Genomic DNA, 27,334 nt, shown 5'->3' with positions numbered 1-27,334 from the left:
GAGGTCATAGCCTTCAAGTGTTAATATTCTAGAATTTTTAAGTATTATCCATTCTTTCAGTAGGTTTACAATTGAGGCATGGTAGTATAGTTCCATGTTTGGTAACCCAAATCCACCCCTTGACCTATGGTCTTGTAGGTCCTTAAGTTTTATCCTGGCCTTTTTTTTTGTCCATATGAATTTGCGAATTTTTTTGTGTAAATTTTTGAAAAAGGTCCTATTTAGTTTAATGGGTGCAGTTTGGAAAAGGTATAGAAATCTAGGAAGTATATTGCTTTTAATTACAGCAATTTTCCCCATTATAGAGAGTGGGAGTTTTGACCATCTGCAAAAATCTTTGTCCATTTCATTGATTAGTTTATCGTAATTGTCTTTCTTGATAGTGCTGCAATTTGCGGTAATCCATAATCCTAAGTATTTAACTTTTTTGGCGGTTTTTATTTTAGTGGATTCTTCTAATTTCAATATCTGCTGTTTTGTCATATTTTTTGTTATCATTTTTGTTTTTTCTCTATTAATTTTTAATCCAGCAATCTCTCCAAATTTATTTATTTCATTAATTAGGATAGGTGCAGATTTTAAGGGGTCTTGTACAATGAACACCATGTCATCAGCAAAAGCTTGAAGTTTATAGTGTTCATTTTTAATTTTTAATCCTTGGATTTCCTTATTGTGTCTTATTTTATTTAGTAGAACTTCTAGTGCAAAGATAAAAATCAGGGGGGCTAAGGGACAGCCCTGCCTCACTCCTTTTTTTATACTTATTGTTTCTGTCATATCATTGTTTATCAGTATTTTGGCTGTTTGTATTGAGTATATAGTTTTAATGAGTTCTGTAAATTTATTACCAAATTGCATTGACGCTATTTGTGTTGTAAAGAATTGCCAGTATAAACTATCAAAAGCTTTCTGTAGATCTACGAATAGGAATGCTACTGGTTTATCTATGTTTTTATCGTAGTATTCTAAAGAGTCCAAAATAATCCTTGTGTTTGTTGTTATGTTTCTTGCCGGAAGGAAGCCATTTTGGTCTGTATGTATTCTAACAGTTAATATTCGTTTAAATCTTTCGGCTATGATGGATGCAAAGATTTTATAATCTGAGTTAAGCAGGGATATTGGACGATAATTTTGAATGTGAGCTCTATTTTGTGTATCTTTAGGTATTAAAGTTATGTAGGCCTCGTTCCAGGAGGAAGGAAGTTTTGAACCCTCGAGAATTTCATTAACAAGGGGTAACATTATAGGCTCCAGAATTTCTTGAAATTGTTTATAGAATTCGGCAGGTATACCGTCTGTGCCCGGGGTTTTATTATTTTTTTGTTTTGTAATTGCACTAGTTAGTTCCATTGATGTTATTTTGTCATTTAGCATATCCTGATCTTCCTTATTTATTTTTTCTGTATTTTCTAAGTTCTTGAATAGCTTATTTATTAATTGTTCATTTACGTCATCTTTTTTATATAATTCCTCAAAGAAAGATTTAATTATTTGTTTTTTATCGCTGAGTGTTGTTTTTAAAGCATCTGTATGATCATATAATGCCTCTATAATTTTATCTGCTTTTTGGTGAGCGAGTTTTGAGGCTAACCATCGCCCAGGTTTGTTTGCAAATTCAAAGTGCTTTTGTTTAGCAATCCTTAATTTATGTGAGAGTTCTTCTTGAGTTTGCAGGTTTATGTAATGTTTTGTAATATTCAATTCTCCTAAAATTTCGGCATTGTCTGGTTTCATTTGTAGGGTTTTTTCAAGGTTCTGAAGTTTTATTTTTAGTGTGGATAGACTGTTTTGTTTCTGTTTTTTCTTTTTATTTTGGTATGCAATATAGGTTCCTCGCACATAGGCTTTCATTGTGTCCCATAGGTTTTGTGTTGAAGTGTTACCATCATTGTTAATTTGGAGAAACTCACCCAATTGTTGTTTTAACATTTTTTGAAAGTTTTCTTCTTTAAATATTGTTTGGTTCATAGTCCATCGTCTTGAATGGTTATTAGTTGAATCTCTCCATTTCAACAATATGGGGTTGTGATCTGCCCAGGAGTTTGGAAGTATTTGTATGTCTGTTACTTCATTGATAAATTCTAAATCAGCCAAGGCCATATCAATGCGGGACCATGACTTGTGAGGAAAAGAGAAAAAAGTATATTGTCTATTGTTTGGATTAAAGTGACGCCATATGTCTTTTAGTGCTAATTCAGTTGTAAGTTGTTCAAAAGTTGTCGGTAGTTGTTTTCTCTTTTTCATTTGCTTAGTGCTTTTATGATCCTTTTTCCTGTCTAATATTGCATTGAAGTCACCTGTTATTATTATATTTGTTAAGTTTAATTCCGTGATTTTTTGATGTAGCTTTGCATAAAAAGTGGATTGATTTATTGTGGGAGCATAGATTGCGATTATATGTATTTTTTTTGTTCCTGATGTAATTTGTACTATTAATATCTGTCCGTTGTCGTCTGTGTAAATTAATTTAGTTTTAAGTTTAGGTTTAATGTATAGTACTACTCCTCTTTTCTTGACTTCAGCAAGGGATGAGAAGATTTCTCCAAGCTTGGGATGGTTTAAGATTAATTGGTCTTCTTTTTTTACATGCGTTCCTTGGAGACAGATTATATCTGCTTTTTGTTGTTCAATTTTGTAGAATGTTTTTTTCCTTTTACTAGGAGAGTTGAGGCCATTGATATTGATAGAGAATAGTCTTATTTCATTATTCGGTAAGGGTTTTTTGTGATGTAAGTTAGTTTGCTGGTTCTCTTCTTTTCTCCTTTCTCGTCTCCGCTTGAGATCTTGTTGTTGGGCCGTCTCTGCCATATTCTTCCGTTAATTTAAGTCCAGTTTCCTTATCTGCGAGAGTGTCTTCAGAGCTGATTTCATCCAGGCTAGATTTATCTTTTGATTCTTGCTCCCTAATACATTCCTCATCTACCTTTTTGATGACTTGATCGTAAAAGTCTCTTGCATCTTCTGTCGAAGTTATTTTGTATTTTTTGTCAATTAAGGAGATAAGCATGCCCTCAGGTGTCAGCCATCTAAATGGTATCTTGTTTGTGTGTGTGTGAACTCTTGAACCATTTCCAATTAGAAGTGAGCTATTGGAAATGGTTCAAGAGTTCACACACACACACACACACACACACAAACGGTTGGGGTTTTTTTTTTCTCTGTTATTATTTGGGTGCTTTTTACCATATGCTTTAAACCATGAGTCGTTTCTCTTTCTTTCTCTCTCCCCCTCTTTCTCTCTCTCGTTTTCTTTCTCTCTCTATTGCTTTCTTTCTCTCACTCTTTCTTTCTCTCTCTCTATTGCTATCTCTCTCTCCCCCTTTCATCTCTCTCTCTTTCTCTTTTGTTTTCTTTCTCTCTATTGCTTTCTCTCTCTTTTCTCTCTTGCTATCTCTCTCTCTTCCCCCTTTCTCTTTCTTTCAGCAGCGGCATTGGGCAATAGCTGTGGGGCGGCAGCAGGGTGATCAGCTGTGAGGCGGAGCTCCGGAATGGAGGCACCAACGGCGAGGGGGCTGCTAGAGCGCTTTCTCTGAGCGCTTCGGGAACGCCTGGCCTGCCTCTACTGCAGCCCCCTTGCTGCAAGTCTGGGACAAAAGCGCTCCCAGCGAAGGGGCTGCGAGAGGGGCGGGGTGGGCATTCCCGAAGCCCGTGGAGAAAGCCCTCTCTCGCAGCCCCCTGGCTGGCAGCGCTTTCATCCCGTAGCTGCCACTGCCGCGGGAGAAATCGCGCCCAAAGGCAGGAGGCGGAGGAGGAAAGGGGACGGATTGGGCGGGGGGCAGGGCTGAGAAGCCAGGGGCACATTTGGCCAGAGGCACTGTGGGGAGGCAGGGGCGGCTGCAGCTCCCTTTCCTCCTACTGCCGCACCTCCCCGCCCCCCCACGAGCTGGCAGGGGGATGGGGAGCGTGCGCCCATGAAAAAGGGTGCGCGGGGGGGTATTTTTGGGCGCGCGCACACGCGCGCAGCTTACAGGAAATGCTGTTCCTGAGTGAATGTTTGTTACTTGGAAGGAGAAAAGATACAAAATAGACTCTATGGACAAGGCACAAGAACTCCATGAGATGATATTGATTTAAAATGAAGGCTTCAATAGAGAAGAAACTGGAAATCGAAGCTTGGAGCTTCAAATCTTCAAATCAAATAATCGATAAGCAGACTACAGGTTGCGAAACAAAAATCTTTTCTGTAAATATCAATGGTTTAAATTCTCTGATTAAGAGAAAACATTTTTCTAGAACTAGGTAAACTAAATTTGGATATTATTTGTATGCAAGAAACACACATAAAAGAAAAATATAATACATTTCTGGAATGTTCAAAATTGGGGAAAATGTTTTGTGCCTCTGCCCAGGTAAGGAAAAAAGGTATATTTAAATCCTAGCATAATTTATAAAGATACTGAGGGAAGAGTATTAATGGTGGAAATTTTTACAAATGAAGGAAATATTTTGCTAGTAGAAATTTATGAACCTAATCAGAAACAAAAAAAAATTACTCAAAACTACATTAAAAAATTAACGAATTCAGCTGGCAAAACATTTGTATACTAGGCGACTTCAATGCTATAGTTGTTCTTAATTTGGACTATAAAGGGAAAAGTAAAAATCACATTAAACAAAAACTTGCAAATTCATGTACGATTTATATACTTGGGAATTAATCCCCAAAAGTCAACAGTATACCTTTTTCTCATACCCACATAAATCCTGGTCCTGCATAGATATAGTCTGGACCAATCTAGCTCTGCTCTCACAGATAACCAAGGTGGAGATACAAAATAACAATTGGTCAGACCACTCTTCAATTCTATTAAGCTTGGAAAAATTATGCCAAAGCAGGAATAGGTGGACACTAAATCAAAATTTACTACAGGAAAAGGAATATTTGGCTAAAATGGAAAAAGAATTAAATTTCTTTTTTAAAGAAAACCTAGACGAAGACATATCTACATATAACGTATGAGATATGATGAAAGTGTATTTTAGAGGCATATCTATTATTTATCAAATTCGGAAAAACAAATTACCAAAATAAAAAATTAATAAATTGCAAAAAGTACTTTGAGATATAGAAATCCAATGCCAGGAAAACCCCATAAATGAAAATTTTAAAGAAGCGAGAGACTTAATAATGCATAAAATAAACTTCATCAATCAGGAATAATTAGCACTCAATATTAAAGCAATGAAGCAAAACTACTTCGAACACGCCAATAAAAGAGGGAGGTGGTTGGCCTATAGGCTCAGGAGAAAGAAAGCTAGAAAAGTAATTCAATATCTTGAAGATAGTCAGGGACAAAGACAACAAGATACGGCAGGGAAAAAAGTATACCTCAAAACTTTTTTCAAGATTTATACAAAAAAGAAGAAATTTGTGAGTCAGAGGTTAAAAACTACTTACTGAAACAACAGCTGACTACCTTGACTGAGGACATGAGAACTAACCTAAATAGAGATATCACACAAGAATTACAAAAACCTCTGCAAAAACAAAAAAGCAATAAAACCCCAGGTCTGGACAGCCTTCCGGTAGAAATCTACAAAACCTTTATCAATGTATGCGAAGATAAATTATTAGAATTATTTAATAAAATTTTGAAGGAAGGTAAGTTATCAAAGTCTTGGCAGAAAGCATATATCACTTTACTTCAGAAAGAAGGTTTAGATGTGTCAAATCTAAAATTATAGACCTATCTCCCTCCTTAATGTCGACTAAATGTTTTTTGCTTCAATAATCGCAAAAAGATTAAAAACAATATTAAATGTCCTGACCCATCCTGACCAAAATGGCTTCTTTCCAAATCGGCATATTAGATACAATACTAGAACAGTGATAGATGTGTTAGAATATTATGAATTAAGACCAGAAAAACAATTGACCTTGCTTTTTATTGATGCGCAAAAAGCCTTTGATAATGTAAACCGAAATTTTCTAATGACATTAATTAAAATGATACAATTTGGAGATAAATTTAATAAATTAATAGAAATCATATATTCAGACCAAACAGCTACGATATTAATAAATGGAGATAAGACAGATAAAATCAACATTGAGAAAGGAGTTAAACAAGGATATCCAATCTCCCCGCTATTATACATTCTGTACATTGAAATTTTATTGAGCATTGTGAGAGCCAATCCAGACATTAGAGGTTTAAAAATTAAAAATCAACATTTTTTGCTTTTGCTGATGATATAGTCTATTTTATAGAGAATTCATTAACATCTGGACTGGAATTATTAATGGAAATGGAAAATTTTGGAAGTGTAGTGGGGCTCAAAATTAACAAAGATAAAACGAAGATGATAACTAAAAATCTAAAAAACACATAGAGGAACTGGAAGAAAGTATAGGAATCAAGTCGGTTTAAAAAGTGAAGTATTTGGGGATCTGGCTAACAGCTAAATGTACCTCAATAAAAGAAGACAATTACCAAAAATTATTAAAGGATATCCAGAAAGATTAAGGTGGTCTAAATTACAAATATCCCTGTTAAGTAGAATTTCAGTAATTAAGATGAACATACTCCCAAAGGTCCTTTATTTATTTCAGATGAACATACTCCCAAAGGTCCTTTATTTATTTCAGACAGCCCCAATTAGAAACGAACAAAAATTCTACAATGAATTGGATAAATCGGTTAGGAAATTTATTTGTAAGGAGAAAAAAACTAGAATTAAATACAAACTTCTACAAGATGCAAAAAATCAAAAATCCCAACTCTGTGGGACCTAACTGGTCGCTGGGATTATCTATCTATCTATCTATCCATCCATCCATCCATCCATCCATCCATTATCTATTTATCCATCCATCCATCCATCCATCCATCCATCTAGAGCAGTGTTTCCCAACCTTTTTTGAGCCGCGGCACATTATTCATATTTAAAATCCTGGGGAACACTGAACCGGGGGGGGGGTGGCTAAAGAAAAGTTTTGACAAAAAAAATCTTCCTCCATTTCGCTCTATTTCTCCCTCACTCTTTTTCTCTCTTCCTTCCTTCCCTTCTTTCTCTCTCTCCGTCCCTTTCTTTCTTCCTCTCTTTTTTGCTCTCTTTCTCTCTCCCTCCTTCCCTCCCTATATGTCTTTCTCTCTCCCTTGCTCTCTCTGCCTCTCTTGCTATCTCTCTTCCATTCTCTCTCTTTCTTTCTCTCTCTTTCTCTCTTTCTCTCTTTCTCTCTCTCTTTCTGTCTCTCTCTTTCTCTGCCTCTCTTGCTATGTCTCTCTTGCTCTCTCTCTCTCTCTCTCTCTGCCTCTCTTGCTATGTCTCTCTTGCTCTTTCTCTCTTTCTCTCTCTTCCTTTCTTCTCTGCGGAGGCCGGCGAAGGTTTTTCTTATTTTAAATGTTCCGGGTGGCAGGGGGATGTGGAGCCCGCACGCACACACCCCCGACATTCCAAATCCTGCCTCAGCTGTGAGAAGAACGCCTGCCCCGCCTGTCCTGTAGCCCTTTCGCTGACAGCCTGGGACAAAAGCGCTCGGTGAAGGGACTGCAAGAGGGGCCGGGCGTGCGTTAGCAGCCGGATGAGGAGGACGAGAAGCCGCTGCAGCCACCCCCAATCCCCCCCTTCCCTGGGTGCCTTCCAAAGGCCCCTGTAAAAAGGCAGGAGGTAGCAACGAGGCACGAGGACAAGCAGGCAGCTTGGCGGAGGGGAAGCGCTGAGGGCTCTCCTCCTTCCCCACCCCCGCGCTTCTCTCCCACCCTGGCTTTTGCTTCGCCCGCAGATTTCCCCGCAGTTCAAAAGGAGGCAAGAGGTGGCCTGGATGAAATTGCGGGGAAATCATGGGGCGAAGCGAAAGCCAGGGCGGACTCGCAAAGGCGGGCTCAGGCTGCATGAGGAGAAAGAGGCGGAGGGAAAGAAGGCGACGGCAGAGGGACCTGCAGCTCGGTGGGCGTCTCCTCGTGGGATAGAATCCTCTCTTTCTCATGCTGCTCCCACCATGGCTGCGCGCGGTCCCGGTGCCCCTGGCTGAAGGTCATCCTGTGGCTGGTCTTGGGCTTTACGGTTGCTTCCTGGTTCCCTCTCCTCCCTCTGCCTGTGTCTACCGCCAGCGCCTCATTCCTCGGAGCTGACGCTTCCTTCCAGGCAGCCCAGCCACGCTGCCGTAGAAAGTGCAGAGGTTATTGCCGCCACCTCTGCCTCCACTCAGGGAGCCATCGTGGTTGAGCTGAGCGAGAGGAAAAGGTGCGGTGACCACGGTGGCTCCCTGAGTGGAGGCAGAAGCGGTGGCAATAACCTCTGTGCTTTCTACGGCAGCGTGGCTGAGCTGGACGGAGGGAAGCGGCAGCTCCCACTCGAGGAACCCACGGCAACGGGCGACGGCTTGGTGGGAGGCGACGGCGGGAGACACAGGCGGTGGGAGGAGAGGGAACCAGGAAGCGACTGTGAAGCCCAAGACCATCCACAGGACGACACTCAGGCAGGGGCGCCGGCAGCGCCCCGCCCAGCTGGAGCTTCTCGCGGCACACCTGGCCATGTCTCGTGGCACACTAGTGTGCCGTGGCACACCGGTTGGGAAACGCTGATCTAGAGGCTTGCCAGAGAAGAAAACGGAAACAGTTTCCAGTCCTGGATATGTAACAAAAGTTGGGGGTGGGGGGGACTTTCACCTGGGATAGGGACAAAGCAGCCAGGCAGCTTTGGGTATCATTGCAAAGGAGAGGCAGTCAGCCTCTCTCTCGCTCACACACACACACAAATACACAAACACACCCCTCTCTCTTTCCCTTTCTCTCTTTCTCCTTCCCTTTCTCTTTCTGATGGGCAGAGGGGTCAGGAGGACTCAGAGCGATTTCTCCGTGTAGAAGCCGTGTAGGCTCACCCAGCTGCCGAGGATCAAACTGTTTGTTGGATGGGGGGGGCTTCTCTGTCTTTCCCGGAGCTGTTGCCTGGCAATGGGCTGGCCCTCACGAAACCCAGGTTGGGGCTTTCTTTCTTTCTACCTACCTACCTACCTACCTACCTACCTACCTACCTATACATCCTTCCATCCATCCATCCATCCAACCAACCATTATCTATCTATCTATCTATCTATCTATCTGTCTGTCTGTCTGTCTGTCTGTCTGTCTGTCTGTCTGTCTATCTATCTATCTATCTATCTATCTATCTATCTATCTATCTGCGAGATATCTGCGAGACCGCCTTCTGCCGCACGAATCCCAGTGATCAGTTAGGTCCCACAGAGTTGGCCTTCTCCGGGTCCTGGCGACTAAGCAATGTCGTCTGGCAGGACCCAGGGGAAGAGCCTTCTCTGTGGTGGCTCCGACCCTCTAGAACCAGCTCCCCCTAGAGATCAGAACTGCCTCCACCCTCCTTGCCTTTCGTAAACCTCTTAAAACCCACCTCTGCCGTCAGGCATGGGGGAATTGAAACATTTCCCCCTTGCCCATGTAGTTTTTGTGTATGATTCTATTGTGTGTTGTTTTTCATATATTGGGGGGGTTTTTTGGACTTTTTAATCTAAAACTGTAATCTAGATTTTTAAATATTAGATTTGTTACTATGTACTGTTCTTCACTATTGTTGTGAGCCGCCCCGAGTCTGCGGAGAGGGGCGGCATATAAATCCAATAAATCTAATCTAATCTATCTATCCATCATCTATCTACCTACCTACCTATCCATTCATCCATCTATCCAACCACCCAACCACCCAACCACCCACCCAACCACTCACCCATCCATCTTGAGGCTTGTCTGAGAAGAGAACGGAAACAGTTGCCAGTCCTGGATACGTAACGAAAGTTGGGGGGGACGGGACTTTCACCTGGGATAGGGACGAAGCAGCCAGGCAGCCAGGCAGGTTCGGGTATCATTGCAACGGAGAGGCAGTCAGCCTCTCTCTCTCTCTCTCTCTCTCCCTCTCTCTCTCTCTCACACACACACAACACACACACTCCCCCCTCTCTCTTTCCCTTCCTCTCTTTCTTCTTCTCTTTCTCTTTCTGATGGGCAGAAGGGGCGAAGAGGACTTGGAGCGGTTTCTCCCGAACAGGGCTGCCCAGGATCAAAGGGAGGGAGGAGAAGCAGCAGCGGCCGGATTACAACCCCAGATCGCTACTTCAATTGGGTGCCACTTCTTTGGCCGGGGAGAGAAAGGGGAGTGTGTGGCTGTCCCTGCAGGCTCTGGAGGAGGAGGAAGGGGGCATCTTGTCAAGGGAGCCTTGTCTGAAGCTGAAGTGCCGGGATTCTCCTTTGCCGTCACCGAAAACTTTCAAGGAGGGTGGAAGCCCCACCAGTTGACAAGCCGCCAGCCAGCTTCCTGCACGTGTCAATCCACTCATGAGGCTCCCTCCAGGCAGCCTGCATTGTCTCCCCCCCCCTCCACCCACCCCTGAACAAGGATCAGAATACCAGTGGCAGTAAGGCAAACGTTTTGGGCTTGCACGCATTATTTGCTTTTTCCATTGATTCCTATGGAAACATTGTTTCATCTTACGAACCTCACCCCGGAACCAATTAAGTTCGTAAGATGAGGTATTACTGCATAGGATTATGAAAGTAAATTGAAAAGCAGGAACACTGCAACCATTTAAGAAAATGGAAGTATTGTATTACAATTGGGTTGATAGAAAGCTGTCTCTATCAAAAGGTTTTCTTGACAGACATACCGTATTTTTCAGAGTATAAGATGCATTGGGGTATAAGACATACCTTAGTTTTGGGAACGAAAATAGGGAAAAGAATTTGCTTATCAGGTATTCATCTGGCTAGTGTCCTTAGCTAGCACAGCATATTATTTTATCCCCTGGTTAGGGTTTTTAAAAAACTTTATTCGGAGAGAGTAACAATGAAAGAACTTGCAAGCCAGTAAGAGCTGGGAAGATCATTAGCAATTAATTAGGGCTGGGGAGAAAAGCTATTCAGGTATTCATCTGGCTAGCATCGTTAGTCTGGTCAGCTTCAGCACATTATTTTATCCCCTGGTTAAGGGATTTTAAAAAATTATTCTGAGAGAATAACAATGAAAGAGCTGGGAACATCATAAGCTCCTGGAAAGAAACAGTCAGAGCAAGTAGAGCAATGGAAAAAAAACTCTACAAAGACTTAGGGCTTGGAAAACATTCTTCTTTTCAGAGAGTAACAATGAAAGAGCTTGCAAGCGGTAAGAGCTGGGAACATCGTTAGCACCTGGTTAGGGCTGGAAAGAAACATTCAGAGCAAGTTAGAGCAATGAAAAAAACCCTGCAAAGACTTAGGGCTTGAAAAACATTCTTCACAGAGAGAAACAATGAAAGAGCCTGCAAGGTAAGAGCTGGGAAGACCGTTAGCAATTAATTATGGCAGAAAAAAAGCTACATTCAGAGTATAAGACGTACCCAAATTATCAGCCTCTTTTAGGGAGGAAAAATGTGCGTCCTATACTCCAAAAAATACAGTAGGATTACCTATGTAAAAATCTCAGAGGTAAAAAAACCTACATATTGTATACCTCTGGAACATGTATAATTTGTTATGTATGGCCAGCATCTATTTCTAGAAAAATAAAATATTCCTATCAATTCCAATGATTATGGTGCAAGAGCCGTGGTGGTGTCATGGTTAGAATACAGTACTGCATGTAACCAACTGGCTCAATATTGACGCAGCCTTCAATCCTTCCAAAGTCAGTAAAATGAGGACCCAGATTGTTGGGGGCAATATGATGTAAACCACTTGGTGATATGATGTAAACCACCTCTCTCCAGCTGTAAAGCACTCTGAACTGGTATATACTGGTAAGGATATTTGCTTACTATTGCTATTCTATTTGTTTTACAATTTTTGTATATATCTGTATTGGTAGCATTGGTTAACCAGTAGGCCTGGGGATTGAAAACAACAATCTCAAACCATGACAAATTCCAAAAAGGATATTAATGGAGTAAACTTTAAGACATTTATAGAAAAAAAGAAATCATGTACTGTATTTTTCGGACTATAAGACGGACCAATGTATAGGACAAACCAAGATTTCAAAAAGGTAAGTAAGGGGAAAAAAATTTGTCCTCCCCAGACTCCAGAAGTACTCTACAAGTTTCCCAAAACCTCTGTGCAACTTGTTTTTTTACAAGAACAGGGATGTTTTTGCCTTCCCCAGTCACCAGGAGCATTGTGCAGGCCCTCCAAACCCTCTGTGCACTCTGTGTTTTGCAAAACAGATCTGTTTTTTACATGTTTTTGCAAAAAAGGGGGCAGGCAGAGGGTCTCGGAAGTATGGAGAGTGCTCTTGGGGGCTAGGGAAAGGCAAAAACACCCCCATTATTTGTGAAAAATGGCCCATTTTTCATCTTTTTTTTGGGGGGGGCAAACATTGAGTGTATAGAGCAGTGTTTCCCAACCTTGGCAACTTGAAGATATTTGGACTTCAACTCACAGAATTCCCTAGCCAGCGAATGCTGGCTGGGGGATTCTGGAAGTTGAAGTCCAAATACAGTGGTACCTCATGATACGAACCTCTCGTCATACAAACTTTTCGAGATACGAACCCGGGGATTAAGATTTCTTTGCCTCATCTTAAAAACACTTTCCGTCTTACGAACCTGAGCCCAGGTTCGTGGGCTCTCTTACTGCGCATGCGCTCTTACTGACAGAGGGATTCCCCTGCCTTGTGACTGCCCCGATTGGATTTTCCATTCCTTTCCCCGCCCACCGGGATTCCACGCTCGGGAGGCCATGGGTGAGGGGCGGGGAGGATCGGGAGGCTAAGTCTCCTGCAGCGGCTGCTGCAGTGGGGACCTTTGGGTTTTGGGCTGGGGGGGATGGTGAAGCGCTGGGCTGGGGGGTGTCAGGCTGGACCTCCTGCCTCCCCCCCAGCCAAAACCCCAAATGTCTCCGCTGTAGCAGCTGCTGCAAGAGGCTTCCCCGCCCCTCGCCCGTGGCCGGCAGAAGAGCGCTCTTACCCGGCGGGAGGCAAAGCACTGGGGTGGGGGTTGTCAGGACACCCCCACCCCAGCGCTTCGCTTCCCATCGGGCAAAAGCGCTCGGGAGGCCATGAGTGAGGGGCGGGGAGGATCGGGAGGCTGTCTCCTGCAGTGGCTGCTGCAGTGGGGACCTTTGGGTTTTTGGCTGGGGAGGAAGGTGAAGTGCTGGGGTGGGGTGGCCGGACCTCCTGCCTCCCCCCCAGCCAAAAACCCAAATGTCTCCGGACAGGCCACCCTCCCCACCCCAGCTCTTCACCTCCCAGCCGGCTGCTGTGGAGGTGAGGAGGGCGCGGCGTCAGGAGCCTCTCCCCGAGCTTCTCCCCACCAATCGGGAGGGCAAGGACACCATGGGGAGAAATTCCTGACACCCCCCTCGCCACCACAGCAGTTTCTGCTGGCTGGGAAGCTTGGCTTTGTACGAAGCTTGGGGGGCAGGAGGGGCATCCAGACCTGGAGAATTGACACCTCCCCCAGCGCTTCATCGCGGAAAACTTTCAAGGAGGGTGGGAGCGCCAACGCTTGACAAGCCTCAAGGCAGTTTCCCTCACATGTCAATGCACCCACGAGGCTCCCTCCAGGCAGCCTGTGCTGTTTCCCCCCCCCTCCACCCGCCCCCCCAACAAGGATCCGAATGCCAACAGCAATGAGGCAAAAGGGGTGAATTTTGGGCTTGCACGCATTAATCACTTTTCCATTGATTCCTATGGGAAACATTGTTTCGTCTTACGAACTTTTCGCCTTACGAACCTCCTCCTGGAACCAATTAAGTTCATAAGATGAGGTATCACTGTATCTTCAAATTGCCAAGGTTGGGAAACACTGGTATAGAGGATCTGGGAAGTGTGCAGTGTGCTTCTGTGGGAAGGCAAAAATCACCCCCATTTTTGTGAATAATGGCCCCTTTTTGCCCATTTTTTTGCAAAAATGACAGCGAAGGGAGGTATTATGGTTATGGGTGATTTCAACATGTCTGACGTTGACTGGAATACCCCCACTGCCCTTACATTCATAAGTAAGAATATAGTAGAAGCCCTTATAGGAGCAGCTCTGGCACAGCTGGTTAAGACCCTGACCAGAGGGAAGAATATTCTAGATTTAGATTTTACGAATGGGAATCGGGTTTCAGAGGTTAAGGTGAGAGAAAATTTAGCTTGCAGTGACCACCCATGTTTATGGTTTGAGGTAAAAACTGATTGTGAGCAATCCTATACTACAACCAAAGTACAGTAGTACCTCGTGATACGAACCCCTCGTCATACAAACTTTTCGAGTTACGAACCCAGGGTTTAAGATTTCTTTGCCTCATCTTACAAACCCTTCCCATCTTACAAACCCGAGCCCGGGTCTGTGGACCCTCTTACTGCGCATGCGCTTTCTTACTTCCGCAAGGATTCCCATGCCTTGTGACTGCCAACGCTGGGATATCTCATTCTCTTCCCACCCCTGCTGGGAATTCCCCCCTGGGATTCCCCACCTCCCGACTGCCAGCTGAAGCGCCTGGGATTTTCCCTTGGGTTTCCAGCGGCTAGTCGAAATACCCCCCTTCCTCCTCCTCCTTCCTGATGAAGTGCTTGGGGGGAATTTCAGGCTCCGGGTCCAGAGTCGCTGCTCCTGCCCACCCAAAGCCGAATCAGCAGCTCTGGGCTTCCAAAAGCTCGAAGCCAGGACGCCTCCCCCCGCCGCTCCCACCCAGCGTTGGCTTTCTAACCTGGCAAGAGGAACCTGCCTCCTGGGGACACAAAAGGCTTGGAAGGGAGGGGGGCGGACCCTGGGTCTGGAGTCACTCCCCCTGCCCCCCCAAGCCGAAACAGCAGTTCTGGGCTTCTTAAAACCCAAAGCCAGGATGCTTCCCCCCACCCCTCCCTCCCAGTGCTGGCTTTCTAAACCGTCAAGAGGAACCTGCCTCCTGAGGACACGAAAGGCTTGGGGGGGGGCCCTGGGTCCAGAGTCGCCCCCCTGCCCCCCAAGCCGAAACAGCAGCTCTGGCCTTCTTAAAGCCCGAAGCCAGGATGCCTCCCCCCGCCCCTCCCACCCAGCGCCGGCTTGAATCTATCCCAGCAAAGAGGAACCTGCCTCCTGGGGACACAAAAGGCTTGGGAGGGAGAGGGGGGCAGCCCCTGGGTCCGGTGTCGCTTCCCCTGCCCTCCCCAAGCCAAATCAACTCTGGGATCCCTTCTCCATTCCTGGATGGATGGGTGGATGTGTGTGTGTGTGTGTATGGATGGATGGGTGGGTGATTGATTATCTATCTATTTATCATCTGCTGTATCTGTCTAACTAACCATCCATCCATCATCCTTCTATCCAACCTTGACTGTCCTACAAACGTAAAGCAAGGTGGGGGTGGGATAAGAAGTGCAAGTAGTCTGTCCCAGAAACATAAGAAATCGGTGTGTGTGGAGGAAGGAATGTGAGTGAGGTGGGGAGGGGGACAGCTAGAGAGGGAAGTGTCAGGGGAGTTTCTCCCCTCTGGTGGGCCAGGGTGTAAGGAGGAGCATGCTCCTCCTTACTATCTCAGAGTTCCTTTTTTTCAAGCCTTAAAGGTTTGGATTTGTTTGATTCACCTCACCTCACTTCACCTCACCTTCTTCTGGCAGCAACTCTACTCCTCCTCTTCTTCCACCTCCTCCTCCCACTAAAATTCTGAGCTTTTATTTCTTCCCTAATGTGGAAGCAAGAGGGGCCATATTGGCAGGGGACGAAGAAGTGGCGAGTGGGGAAAGTGGCAGAAGAGTCCCAGTAGAGATAAGAATGAAAAAATACAGTACAGTTCAGTACACAACATTAACAAAAACTTAATTTATTAACTTTTAAGTAACTAAGTTTAGTTAAGTCAGACCTGACAACTTGCTGGAGGTGCTTGAGCTTGTTGGAGGACTAGGTGCTTGAGAGGTTGGATCATCCTCACTTTCATCAAGCCTACGTCTTTTTTCTTCTAGGGGACCTTTAACAAAAAAAACTATCGAGTAGTTTGTTTACTCCTCCCCCTCAAAATCTTTCTAAAGTGTGTAAGGCAGGTGTCATTGAAAAGGTCTGCTGCAGGAACTGTTGCAATTTTTTCCGGATGTTTCATTTCAACAAAGCTGCGCAACTTCTCCCACATCGACAGCATTTCTTTAATGTCCCTTGTGGGTATTTTCCCCTCCTACTCAGCTGTTTCTTCCTTCAAAGCTTTCAAAACCTCCAACTGCTGCTGCTGTAACTCCTTCAATTCCTCTGTTGTCAGCTCCTCACTATGTTTCTCTACGAGGTCCTCGATGTCATCTTCATTAACCTCCAGCCCCATGGATTTTCCCAGGAACACAATTTCTTCAATGATGATGGGTTCAGCTTCCTCCAACCTCTCGGACGTTCTGTTGGACACTGCTCCAGGCCACAGTTGTTTCCAGGCAGAGGTCAGGGTCCTCCTGGAAACCCTCTGCCAAGACAAATCAATGAGACTGATGCAGATGGCAATGTTGTAATGGTCCTCCCAGAACTCTCAAAGGGTGAGGTTGGTGCTTTCCATCACCTTGGAGCTCCTTTTGAATAGGTGCTTCGTGTAAATTTTTTAAAAAATTGCAATCACCTGCTGGTCCATGCGCTGGAGGAGAGGGGTGGTGTTGGGTGGCAAGAAAAGCACATGTACAAAATTGAATTCCTTGAGAATGTCCTCTACGAGGTTTGGTGGATGGGCGGGAGCATTGTCCAGGAGAAGTAGGGCCTTAAGGGGCAAGTCATTGTCCTGCAGAAACATCTTGACAGTGGGGCCAAACACGAGGTTGACCCACTGCACAAAAATATTCCTGGTGACCCAGGCCTTTGAATTTGACCACCACAGCACAGGAAGGGTTTCCTTGGTCAAGCTGTATGCCTTAAATGCTCGAGGGTTTTCAGAGTGGTAGACGAGGAGAGGCTTCACCTTACAGTTCCCAGTGGCATTGGCTCATAAGGCAAGGGTAAGCCTATCCTTCATAGGCTTGTGCCCAGGCATCTTCCTCTCCTCTGCTCTACTACAAATTCTTTTGCAGCTTTAGCATCTGAACTCGCAGCCTCACCGTGCCTCACAACAGAGTGGACGCCAGTCCTCATCTTAAATCTTTCAAACCAACCCCGACTTGCCTTGAAAGACCCTTCATGACTCGCGAGGGGGGACACACACACAACATGATATTCCTCTCAGAGCATTTGAGTAATGGTCTGAGACTAAGGGGCTTAGAAGCATTGCCTTTATCATGGTCAGACCATTTTCTACTGCGGCTTGATTTCCTGGCTCCAATCCTCCCCCGCAGGGAGGCGGAACCGATTAGGAGGTTTCGTCCCAGACACCTGATGGAGCCTGAGGGCTTTCAGAGGGTGCTTGGGGTTTTACCAGATTCACTCGTCCACAGCTTGGCAGAATCTCTTGCTGAGGCCTGGAACAAGGCTGCAGCGGAGGCTCTTGACCGAATTGCGCCTTTGCGACCTTTCTGTGGCACTAGACTCCGTAGAGCTCCATGGTTCAATGTGGAGCTCCGGGAGGTGAAACGCCAGGAGAGACGTCTAGAAAAGCGATGGAGGAAGAGTAAGTCCGATTGTGATCAAACACGTGTAAGAGCTTCTATTAAGACCTACAAAGTGGTGCTCAAGGCGGAAAGATGCATGTACCATGTCGCCTTGATTGCATCAGCAGAATCCCGCCCGGCCGCTCTGTTTAGGGTGACCCGCTCCCTTCTAAATCAGGGGGGAGTTGGGGAGCCCTTGCAGGGCAGTGCCGAGGAATTTAACTCATTTTTCGCTGATAAAGTTGCTCGGATCCAGGTGGACCTTGACTCCAATTGCATAGCAGTATCGGCTGACAATGTGTCAGTTGAGGTGACTGGGGCTAAATGTCTTTGTCCATCTGTCTGGGAGGAGTTTGACTTGGTGACACCTGGTGAAGTGGACAAGGCCATTGGAGCTGTGAGTTCCGCCACCTGTTTACTGGATCCGTGTCCCTCTTGGTTGGTTTCGGCCAGCCGAGAGGTGACACGGAGCTGGGTCCAGGAGATTGTCAACGCCTCCTTGGGGAGGGGGTCCTTTCCGGCTCCTTATAAGGAGGCACTTGTGTGCCTCCTCCTCAAGAAGCCTTCCCTGGACCAGTCCCTTTAACTAGGCAATATACTTTTTATTCTAATCCCCATAAAATTTAGACAAGAATAGATATGGTTTGGGCTCCGAAAACAACCTCAGAATAAATCAAAGAAATTGACATAGATACAAATACATGGGTGATCATAACCCTTTAGTGATATATTTGAAAAATTATAAGAAACATATGAATTGGCAGATGAATAGGAATATTATAAGAGATCAACAATATAAGGAATGGATAGAAAAAGAACTAGAATTTTTTTAAAAAATTAATAAAAACCCAGAAACTTATTTCCAAAATTTATGGGACACTGCTAAGGCATATATTAGAGGACTAACGATTTCTTATACAGCTAAAAAAAATAAAGAAAAAAAGATACAATATGAACAATTAATTACTGAATTAAATCAACTGGAAGTAGTATCGCAACATAATTCAAAAAACCGGGAGATCAAAAGAAAAATGGAATTAGTTAAGCACAAAATAAAGCTCATAGAGCAAAATCAAATAGCAGAGAAAATTAAAAGGGCCAAACAGCAATATTTTGAACATGCCAATAAACCAGGAAGATGGCTCGCATATAAACTAAAAAAATATAGTCAATCAAAAATAATCAAAGAATTAGTAGGTAATAAAGGAATGATAAAATATAAGACTGATGAAAAAGCAAAAATAGTACAGTACAAGAATTTTATAAAGAACTAAAGTCTTCGGAGAGGGGCGGCATACAAATCCAATAAATAAATAAATAAAAAGAGGAAACAAAGAAGATGAGATTTTTAAGTACCTAGACTCTTCAGTTTTACCGCAATTAACAGAAGATCAACAGAAAGGATTAGATAGTCCAATCACAATAAAGGAATTACAAATAACCATTAAAAAGCAAAAATATAACAAAGCAACTGGACCTGACGCTATACCGGTGGAATGGTACAAAATAGAAAGTGAAGTTATAATAAATAATATGTTTAATGAAAGTATAATGGATTGTAAAATACCTAAATCCTAGTCAGAGTCTTTAATAACATTAATTCATAAATCTGGAACCAACAAAGAAAAGATACAAAACTATAGACCCATATCATTATTAAACGTGGATTATAAAATATTTACTTCCATCTATGCAGAAAGACTTAAAAAGATTTTAGATGAGAAAATACATCAAGATCAAAATGGGTTCTTACCAGGCAGACAAATAAAAAACAATCTTAGAACTATTATTAATACATTAGAATATTATGAACAACATCCAGGAAAACAAATGTCATTAATGTTCCTAGATGCTGAAAAAGCTTTTGATAATGTAGATTGGACATTTATTAAAATGCAACTAAATATAATGAGATTTGGTACAAAATTTGTAAATTTAATTGATGCGATATATTCAAAACAAATGACAAAAATTATATTAAATAATGAACAATTTGAAAAATTTGAAATTTTTAAGGGAGTGAGACAGGGATGACCGATCTCACCATTACTGTTTATTTTATTCCTGGAAGTTTTGTTGATAAAGGTAAGAGCAAATAATAAAATACAGGGATTGACCATTGGGAAAGAGACATACAAAGTACAAGCTTTTGCAGACAATTTGACTTTTATAATAGAAAATCCTATGACAACAATACCAACCTTGATCGAAACGATAGAAGAATATGGTAAATTTGCAGGCCTAAAAATAAATAGAAGTAAGACACAATTTATAGTTAAAAACATGACTAAAACGCAAGAAAGACAACTAGAAAGTATTACAGATATGAAGATAGTGAAGAAAGTAAAGTATCTGGGAATTTGGATTACATCTAAAACTATATCTTTTAAAAATGACAATTATATAAAATTGATTGAAGAAATTAAAAAAGATCTAGAATTTTGGAATAATTTAAAATTATCTTTCATGGGGAGAATCGCAACGATTAAGATGAATTGTTTACTTAAGATGTTGTTCCTATTTCAGGTTTTACCTATAAATCCAGGGGGGAAATTTTTTAAGAACTTAACAGCAATAGTCAGAAAATTTTTATGGCAAGGTAAGAAGGCAAGAATAAAGTTAAGTATATTAGAAGATGTAAAAGAAAGAGGAGGATTTGCACTAACCAATTGGTAGCTATATTATCAAGGCAGCCGCCTTAACTTGGATTAAAGAATGGATAACATTACAAAACAGAAGAATATTAAATCTGGTCATGATCTTATGCTTAGTTGGCATGCCTTTATTTGATATGATAAGGATAAAATACATTCTTATTTTAAAAAACATACATTAAGAAAGTATTTATTGGAAGTTTCAAAAGATATAAATAAAGATTATTTTTTAACTATTCCTGACTGGATCTCCCCATTAGAGGCAATTAGCCACCCCAACTTGATGCAGGAAAGAAAGATATTAAAATATAAATAATTATTAGATGATCAAATGAAATTAAAATCAAGATATAATTTACAGAAAGAGGAGATAAAAATAGATTGGTGGCAATATATTCAGATACAGTCTAGATTCCACAGAGACAGTAAGATATATATTTTTAATAAGAGTAAAAACATTTTAGGCAACTTGTTAACCACAAACCAAAGTAAATTAATCGGAAAAGCATATAAATATATGATTGGATATAAAAATATAGATTTGACCCTAAAGGACAATATGATAAGCTGGTGTAAAAATATAGGTACAGAAATCGATGTAGAAACATGGGAGAAAGTTTGGATTACAAATTGGAAAATGACAAAATCAATTTCACTAAAAGAAAACCAAATTAAGATGTTTTATACGTGGCATCTCCCGCCAAATAGAATTGCCAAGATGTTTCCCAACATGTCCCCAAAATGTTGGAAAGGTAAGAAAGAAATAGGTTCTTATTACCATCAATGGTGGACTTGTAATAAAGCTAAGTTATATTGGAAAATGGTAGCAAAATTGATGAAAGAATTAACATCACAAGAGATAGAAAAAAACCCAGAGCTTTATTTATTGGGTATAACGAAGCAGAAATACAAGAAATATATTTTTTATTTAGTTATTCATATTTTGACAGCGGCCAGGATAGTTTATGCGCAAAATTTGAAGGGAGAAAATACTCCCAAGGAAGAAGAGGTAATAAAGAAAATATTAGACTGTGCAGAGATGGATATGATGACAAGACGGTTGAATAATCAAGAAGAATCAGAACTTTATATTATTTGGAACAAGCTGTATACATAGATAAACAAAAAGAAAAATAAAATGTAAATGCCATAGAAAAGTATAAATATACTAAAATGATTTTCTTTTCTCTTTTTTTCTTTGTTTTTATTCTTCTTTTCATTTAAATTAGTATGTTGACTTAATGAATTAATAGTGTATTCTTTTTCTGTATAAAAATAGACTTCTAAGATGAGAGGGGTAACTGTAACCCCAACTATGTGTTAAATGTTTGTATGTATGTCTGTCAATTTTATGAAAATTAATAAAGTTTATTAAAAAAAAAATAAAGCCCTACATGGCATTGGACTAGATTACCTCCGGAACCGCCTGCTACCGCACGAATCCCAGCGACCAATAAGGTCCCACAGAGTTGGTCTTCTCCGGGTCCCGTCGACAAACAATGTCGCTTGGCAGGCCCCAGGGGGAAAGCCTTCTCTGTGGCGGCCCCAGCCCTCTGGAACCAACTCCCCCCGGAGATTAGAACTGCCCCCACCCTCCTTGTCTTTCGTAAACTACTCAAGACCCACCTATATCGCCAGGCATGGGGGAGTTGAGACACCTTCCCCCAGGCTTTTTTATATTTTGTGTTTGGTATGTATGTGTTGTTTGGTTTTAAATATGATAGGATTTTATATGCTTCTTTTTAATATTAGATTTGTTTCACTGTAATATTGTTTTTATTATTGTTGTGAGCCGCCCCAAGTCTTCGGAGAGGGGCAGCATACAAATCTAATAAATTATTATTAATTATTATTATTATTCATCCTCTGATGTCCCAGGCATATCCCTCACCAGATCCTCATCTCCTGCAAGCTGTTTATCTTGCAGCCATATCAGCAGGAGCTTCTCCATCTAATTGTTAACATCAGAACGAAGATGAGACATTACTGACACTCCCTTGGCTTTTTTTGAAGCCATCACAACCTCCTTCTGCTTCAAAATGGTGGCAATTGTGCCTTTGCTCCGGCGATATTCCTTTCCCAGGTCCACCACACGTATGCCTTTCCCATACTTCTTGATTATTTCAAGCTTCATTTCTATACTCATTGCCTCCTTCTTCTGTTTACCCTCACTGCTTTTTACAGGAATCTTTTTAGAAGATATGGCTGAGATTGCTTTGGATGGTTTTTAAAAACTGTTTTAAAAACAGTTCTAACACAAAGAAAAAACTCAAGGACCACAGGAAAATTATGGACACAGAATGAGAAAATAAACTGACCAGCTCAGAAAAAGTCACCTGACCTACTCAGAGAAAGTCATTGGGGCCTGCTTGCTAGGAAGAAAATTGGGTGGGAGGAGGAGGAGGTGGAAAAATACTGTAGGAGGGCAATCAATGCTGAAACTTTAAGGCTTAAAAATAAAAGAGCGAATCAGAGGTGGGGAGGAGGAGCAGACCCCTCCCATAGAGCCAGTTTGCAAGAGGGGAGAAACTCCCCCATGGTTTCCCTCTCTCTCTCTGCCTCCCTCCCCACCCCGCTGGCTTTTCTTCTTATACATGCCCCCTTTCCTTCTGTTTCTAGGAGAGCCCACCACCCAACCTTTCTTTAGAAGAGACCCACATCTGCAAACACCTGCGGGGTGGTGGTGGTTTGTGAGGCGTTTGTGATTATGTACTGTATAAGTTATGGGAGAGCAGGCAGGCTCCATTCAAGGCAGCTGGGAATGGAGAAGGGATCCTGGCTTTAGGCTTCCTGAGCAGAGGCTCAGAGAAGCCCAGAGCTGCTGATTCGGCTTAGGAGGGGCAGGGGGGAACCCCCATTCCCTCTCTCCCTCCCAAGCCTTTCGTGTCCCCAGGAGGCAGGTTCCTCTTGCCTGGTTAGAAAGCCGGCGCTGGGTGGGAGGGGTGGGGGGAGGCATCCTGGCTTCGGGCTTTAAGAAGCCCAGAGCTGCTGTTTCGGCTTGGGGGGCAAGGGGGGGCAGGGGGAGCGACTCCGGACCCAGGGTCCTGCCCCCCCATGCTTCGTCGAGGAAAACATTTAGAGAGGGTGGTGCCCCGCCACTTGACAAGCCGCAAGGCAGGTTCCAGGAGTGCCAATCCACCCAGGAGGCTCCCTCCAGGCAGCCTGCGCTGTCTCCTCCTCCTCCTCCCCCCCGTCCCTGAAAAGGATTAGAATTCCAGCAGTAATGAGGCAAAAGGGGTGATTTTGGGGCTTGCATGCATTAATCGGTTTTCCATTGTTTCCTATGGGAAACATTGTTTCATCTTACGAACTTTTCACCTTACGAACCTCGTCCTGGAACCAATTAAGTTTGTAAGACAAGGTATCACAAATTTCAATGAAATGGGAGAATAGATAAATAATGAATTAAAGGGACGGGATAAAACGGCAGGAGTGAACACTCAGTGGACTGTATTTTAAAAGGCTATCTTAAAAGCCGCTGCACTGTATGTAAGGCAAATAACTAAAGGTAAAAGGAAGAATAAACCGCTATGGTTTAGCAATGATGTAAGAGCTATAGTCAACGAAAAAAAGGCTGCCTATAGGAGGTATAAAGAGTCTGGAAGTATAGCTGACAGCGAGGTGTATAAAATGAGACAGAAGGAGGTGAAACATGTCACGCTGAAAAAATTGCCAGCCCCAGAGACATTTAGTAATGAAAGAGTTAATTGTGTGTGCCTTACTAAGATCCTCCTATTGTGATGTATTATCCTGCCAAATCTCACATCACTTCCTTCTTCTTCCTCAACATTCTCTCTTCTCTTTTCTACTTCCATCATGTGAAGACATATTTGTTATGTTGTCCCTCGAGACATGTTTTATTTTCTGTTTTATAATAAAGAAATCTTGTTTTGAACAAATGACTAGGCTTCATCTATCACCTCCGCGGTATTAAGGTTTTAATGGACTTTAATCACTTACAAACCGTGACAAAATAGATAATATATGCTGCTAAGCCTCAAAAGAGAAAGAAATTGCCAAATCTGTAAAGGGGGATAAAGCCTTCTTCAGATATATTAGTGATAGGAAAAAGAAAAATTGCAGCATCACAAAGCTAAGTACTGGGGATAATATATACATTGATGGGAATAAGGAGGCCACTGACCATTTGAATAACTACTTCTATTCAGTTTTCACAGAAGAGTGCTTACAATATAATACTATGGATGAATATAGCACTACTTCCAGCTGTAGGGATTCAGCTCCAGTGATCTCAGAGGCCGATGTCTTAGAAGAACTTGAACGATTAAAGATAAGTAAGGCAATGAGTCCAGATGGCATCCACCCCAGAGTTCTTAAAGAACTCAGATTTGTCATTGCTGCCCCCCTGACTGATTTGTTTAACCAATCCCTGTTAACAGGAGATGTTCCTGAGGATTGTAGAATGGCCAGTGTTGTGCCTATCCACAAGAAGGGCAGTAGAGAAGAAGCTGGTAACTGCAGGCCAGTTAGCTTGACATCAGTTGTAGTTAAAATGATGGAGACTCTACTAAAAAATAGGATAAATCAGCACCTAAAAACCAATAACTTATTGGACCCAAACCAGCATGGCTTTACTGAGGGCAAATCATGTCACACTAATCTCATTGATTTCTTTGACTATGTCACAAAGGTGTTGGATGAAGGAGGTGCTGTGAATATTGCCTCTCTGGACTTCAGCAAAGCCTTTGATATAGTTCCACATAAAGAGCTGATAGATAAATTAGTGAACATTGGATTTAATCCCTGGATAGTTCCGTGGATTTGCAGCTGGCTGAAGCGTAAATATCAGAGAATAGTTGTTAATGGCAAGTATTCTGATCAGAGGCTGGTTACAAGGGGCTGTTCTGGGTCCTATTCTTTTTAATACGTTTGTGAGTGACATAGGGGAAGGTTTGTTAGGGAAGGTTTGCCTATTTGCCAATGACTCTAAAGTGTGCAATAGGGTTTATATTCCTGGAGGCGTCGGTAATATGGTAAATGATTTAGCTTTACTAGATAAGCGGTCAAAGAATCTGAGTATTGTATTGGCAGTTCTGTGTTAGCAAAAACTTCAGAAGAGAAGGATTTAGGGGTAGTGATTTCTGACAGTCTCAAAATGGGTGAACAGTGCGGTCAGGCGGTGGGGAAAGTAAGCAGAATGCTTGGCTGCATAGCTAGAGATATAACAAGCAGGAAAAGGGAGATTGTGATCCTGCTATATAGACCGTTGGTGAGACCACATTTAGAATACTGTGTTCAATTCTGGAGACCTCACCTACAAAAATATATTGATAAAATTGAACGGGTCCAAAGATGGGCTACAAAAATGGTGGAAGGTCTTAAGCATAAAATTTATCAGGAAAGACTTAATGAACTCAATCTGTATAGTCTGGAGGACAGAAGGGAAAGGGGGGACATGATCGAAACATTTAAATATGTTAAAGGGTTCAGGAGGGAAGTGTTTTTAATAGTAAAGTGAACACAAGAACAAGGGTCCACAATCTGAGCTTAGTTGGGAATAAATTCAGAAGCAATGTGAGAAAATATTATTTTACTGAAAGAGTAAATAGATGCTTGGAACAACTTCCAGCAGACATGGTTGGTAAATCCACAGTAACTGAATTTAAACATGCCTGGGATAAACATATATCCATCCTAAGATAAAATACATGAAATAGTATAAGGGCAGACTAGATGGACCATGAGCTGTTTTTCTGCCATCAATCTTCTATGTTTCTAAAAATGGGATGTGTAGAGGATCCGGGAAGCCTGCAGAATATTTTTGGGGGCTGGGGAAAGACAAAACGTTCCAATTTTTGTGAAAAACAATCCATTTTTTTCCCAAAAAAATTGGAGTGTTTTTGCCTTCCCCCAGCTCCCAGGAGCACTCTACAGGCCTTCCAAACTCTCTGCGCACCCAATTTTTGTGAAAAATGGGATGCAGGAATAGGACTTCGGAACGCCAAAAATGGCTGTATTCAGTATATCAAACGCACCAACATTTCCACCCTCTTTTACGGGGGGGGGGGGGGAGAGATGAATTTTATACTCTGAAAAAAATGGTACCTAAAGAGACTGGATCATATCCTTTTAGCTTGAGAAGAAACACAAATCAAAACAGCAAATAAGTTTTTGGCTGTTATAAGTGAGGACCTAGGACTAATATTTGAAGTTTTGTTTCTAAGAGTGCTCCCCAGTCAAATGTTCACCATTTGTAATCTTTGCTGGTGGCTTCTCATAGCCAAAGTGATTAGGGATATAGTAGTGATGGGCGAACCCAAAGAAGTTCGGGTTCGGTGGATTCGGGCGAACTTTGCAAAAAATTCGGGTGACATCACCAAACCCTGAACCTGAGCTGAATTCCGAACTTTTTAAAAATAGAGCCGTGGAAGGCTTGCCCACAAATTAAATTTGCAGGAGGGTGAATGGGGACACAAAGTAGCAGGAGGAGGCAACAGCAGCCACCCGCCAGCTTTTACCCAGCAATCCGATATGCCGCAGGTATCACCTTTTTCACAGTAATCCCGTGTGATGGAAGGCCATGTGCTCTGTGGCGCTATCCGTCTCTGGCCGCTGTGACCAGTAGTAACAGCTTGAGGCTTCCGATTACACAGAAAAAGGAAAAGCAGAGAAAGAAGGCGGCCCTGCAGTTGCCCACAAATTAAATTTACAGAGAGTGATAAAGGCTTCAGTAGTAACAGCTTGAGGCTTCCGATTACACAGAAAAAGGAAAGGCAGAGAAAGAAGGCGGCTCTGCGGTTGCCAACAAATTAAATTTGCAAGAGGGTGAACAGGGGGACGCAGAGTAGCAGGAGGACAGAACAGCAGCCACCCACCAGATTTTGCACAGTAATCCTGTGTGATTGGAGAGCATGCGCCATGTGGCACGCTGGGTCACTGGCCACTGTGGGCAGTAGTAACAGCAGACTGAACACTGAGGGTTTTCGGTCCACGTGTGATCTAGCACCTCGTCATCACCCCTGGTATCTTCTTCCACTGACTCCTCCCCGCTAGCCTTACTCTCAGACTCTACATTGCAGTAAGCTGCAGGATCGGTGATCTGGGTCTCATCATCCTTCCTAGATGATGCCCTGGACACCTCCTCTTTCTCTTGTTCTGTTGCCATGGCTGGATGGCTTTGCACACTGGACAAGAGTGGCACACTGGCAAATTGCAAGTGGTGGAGAGAGAACATAAACCGTGTTTGTCAAACCCAAACCAGACCATTACATCCCATTACTATAAGTCTG

General features: G+C 42.7%; 1 protein-coding gene across 4 annotated transcripts in view; it reads right to left on the bottom strand.

The window, feature by feature from the left end:
• Window positions 1-27,334, bottom strand: part of VPS41 (VPS41 subunit of HOPS complex) — a 496,439-nt gene that overhangs the window by 436,817 nt on the left and 32,288 nt on the right. The window contains exon 3 of one of the 4 annotated variants that reach the window (XM_070726288.1): window positions 19,632-19,671. The exons of the other annotated variants lie outside the window; for them this stretch is intronic. Within the exon in view, the coding sequence (XP_070582389.1) occupies window positions 19,632-19,671 (40 nt within the window). The remainder of the gene's footprint in view (window positions 1-19,631; window positions 19,672-27,334) is intronic. 4 annotated transcript variants of the gene reach the window in all.

Source organism: Erythrolamprus reginae, chromosome Z, assembly GCF_031021105.1.
Source record: "Erythrolamprus reginae isolate rEryReg1 chromosome Z, rEryReg1.hap1, whole genome shotgun sequence".
In the NCBI taxonomy this organism is placed as follows: domain Eukaryota; kingdom Metazoa; phylum Chordata; class Lepidosauria; order Squamata; family Dipsadidae; genus Erythrolamprus; species Erythrolamprus reginae.
Note: the sequence above shows the minus strand (reverse complement) of the source record. Positions and strands in the feature narration are given on the sequence as shown.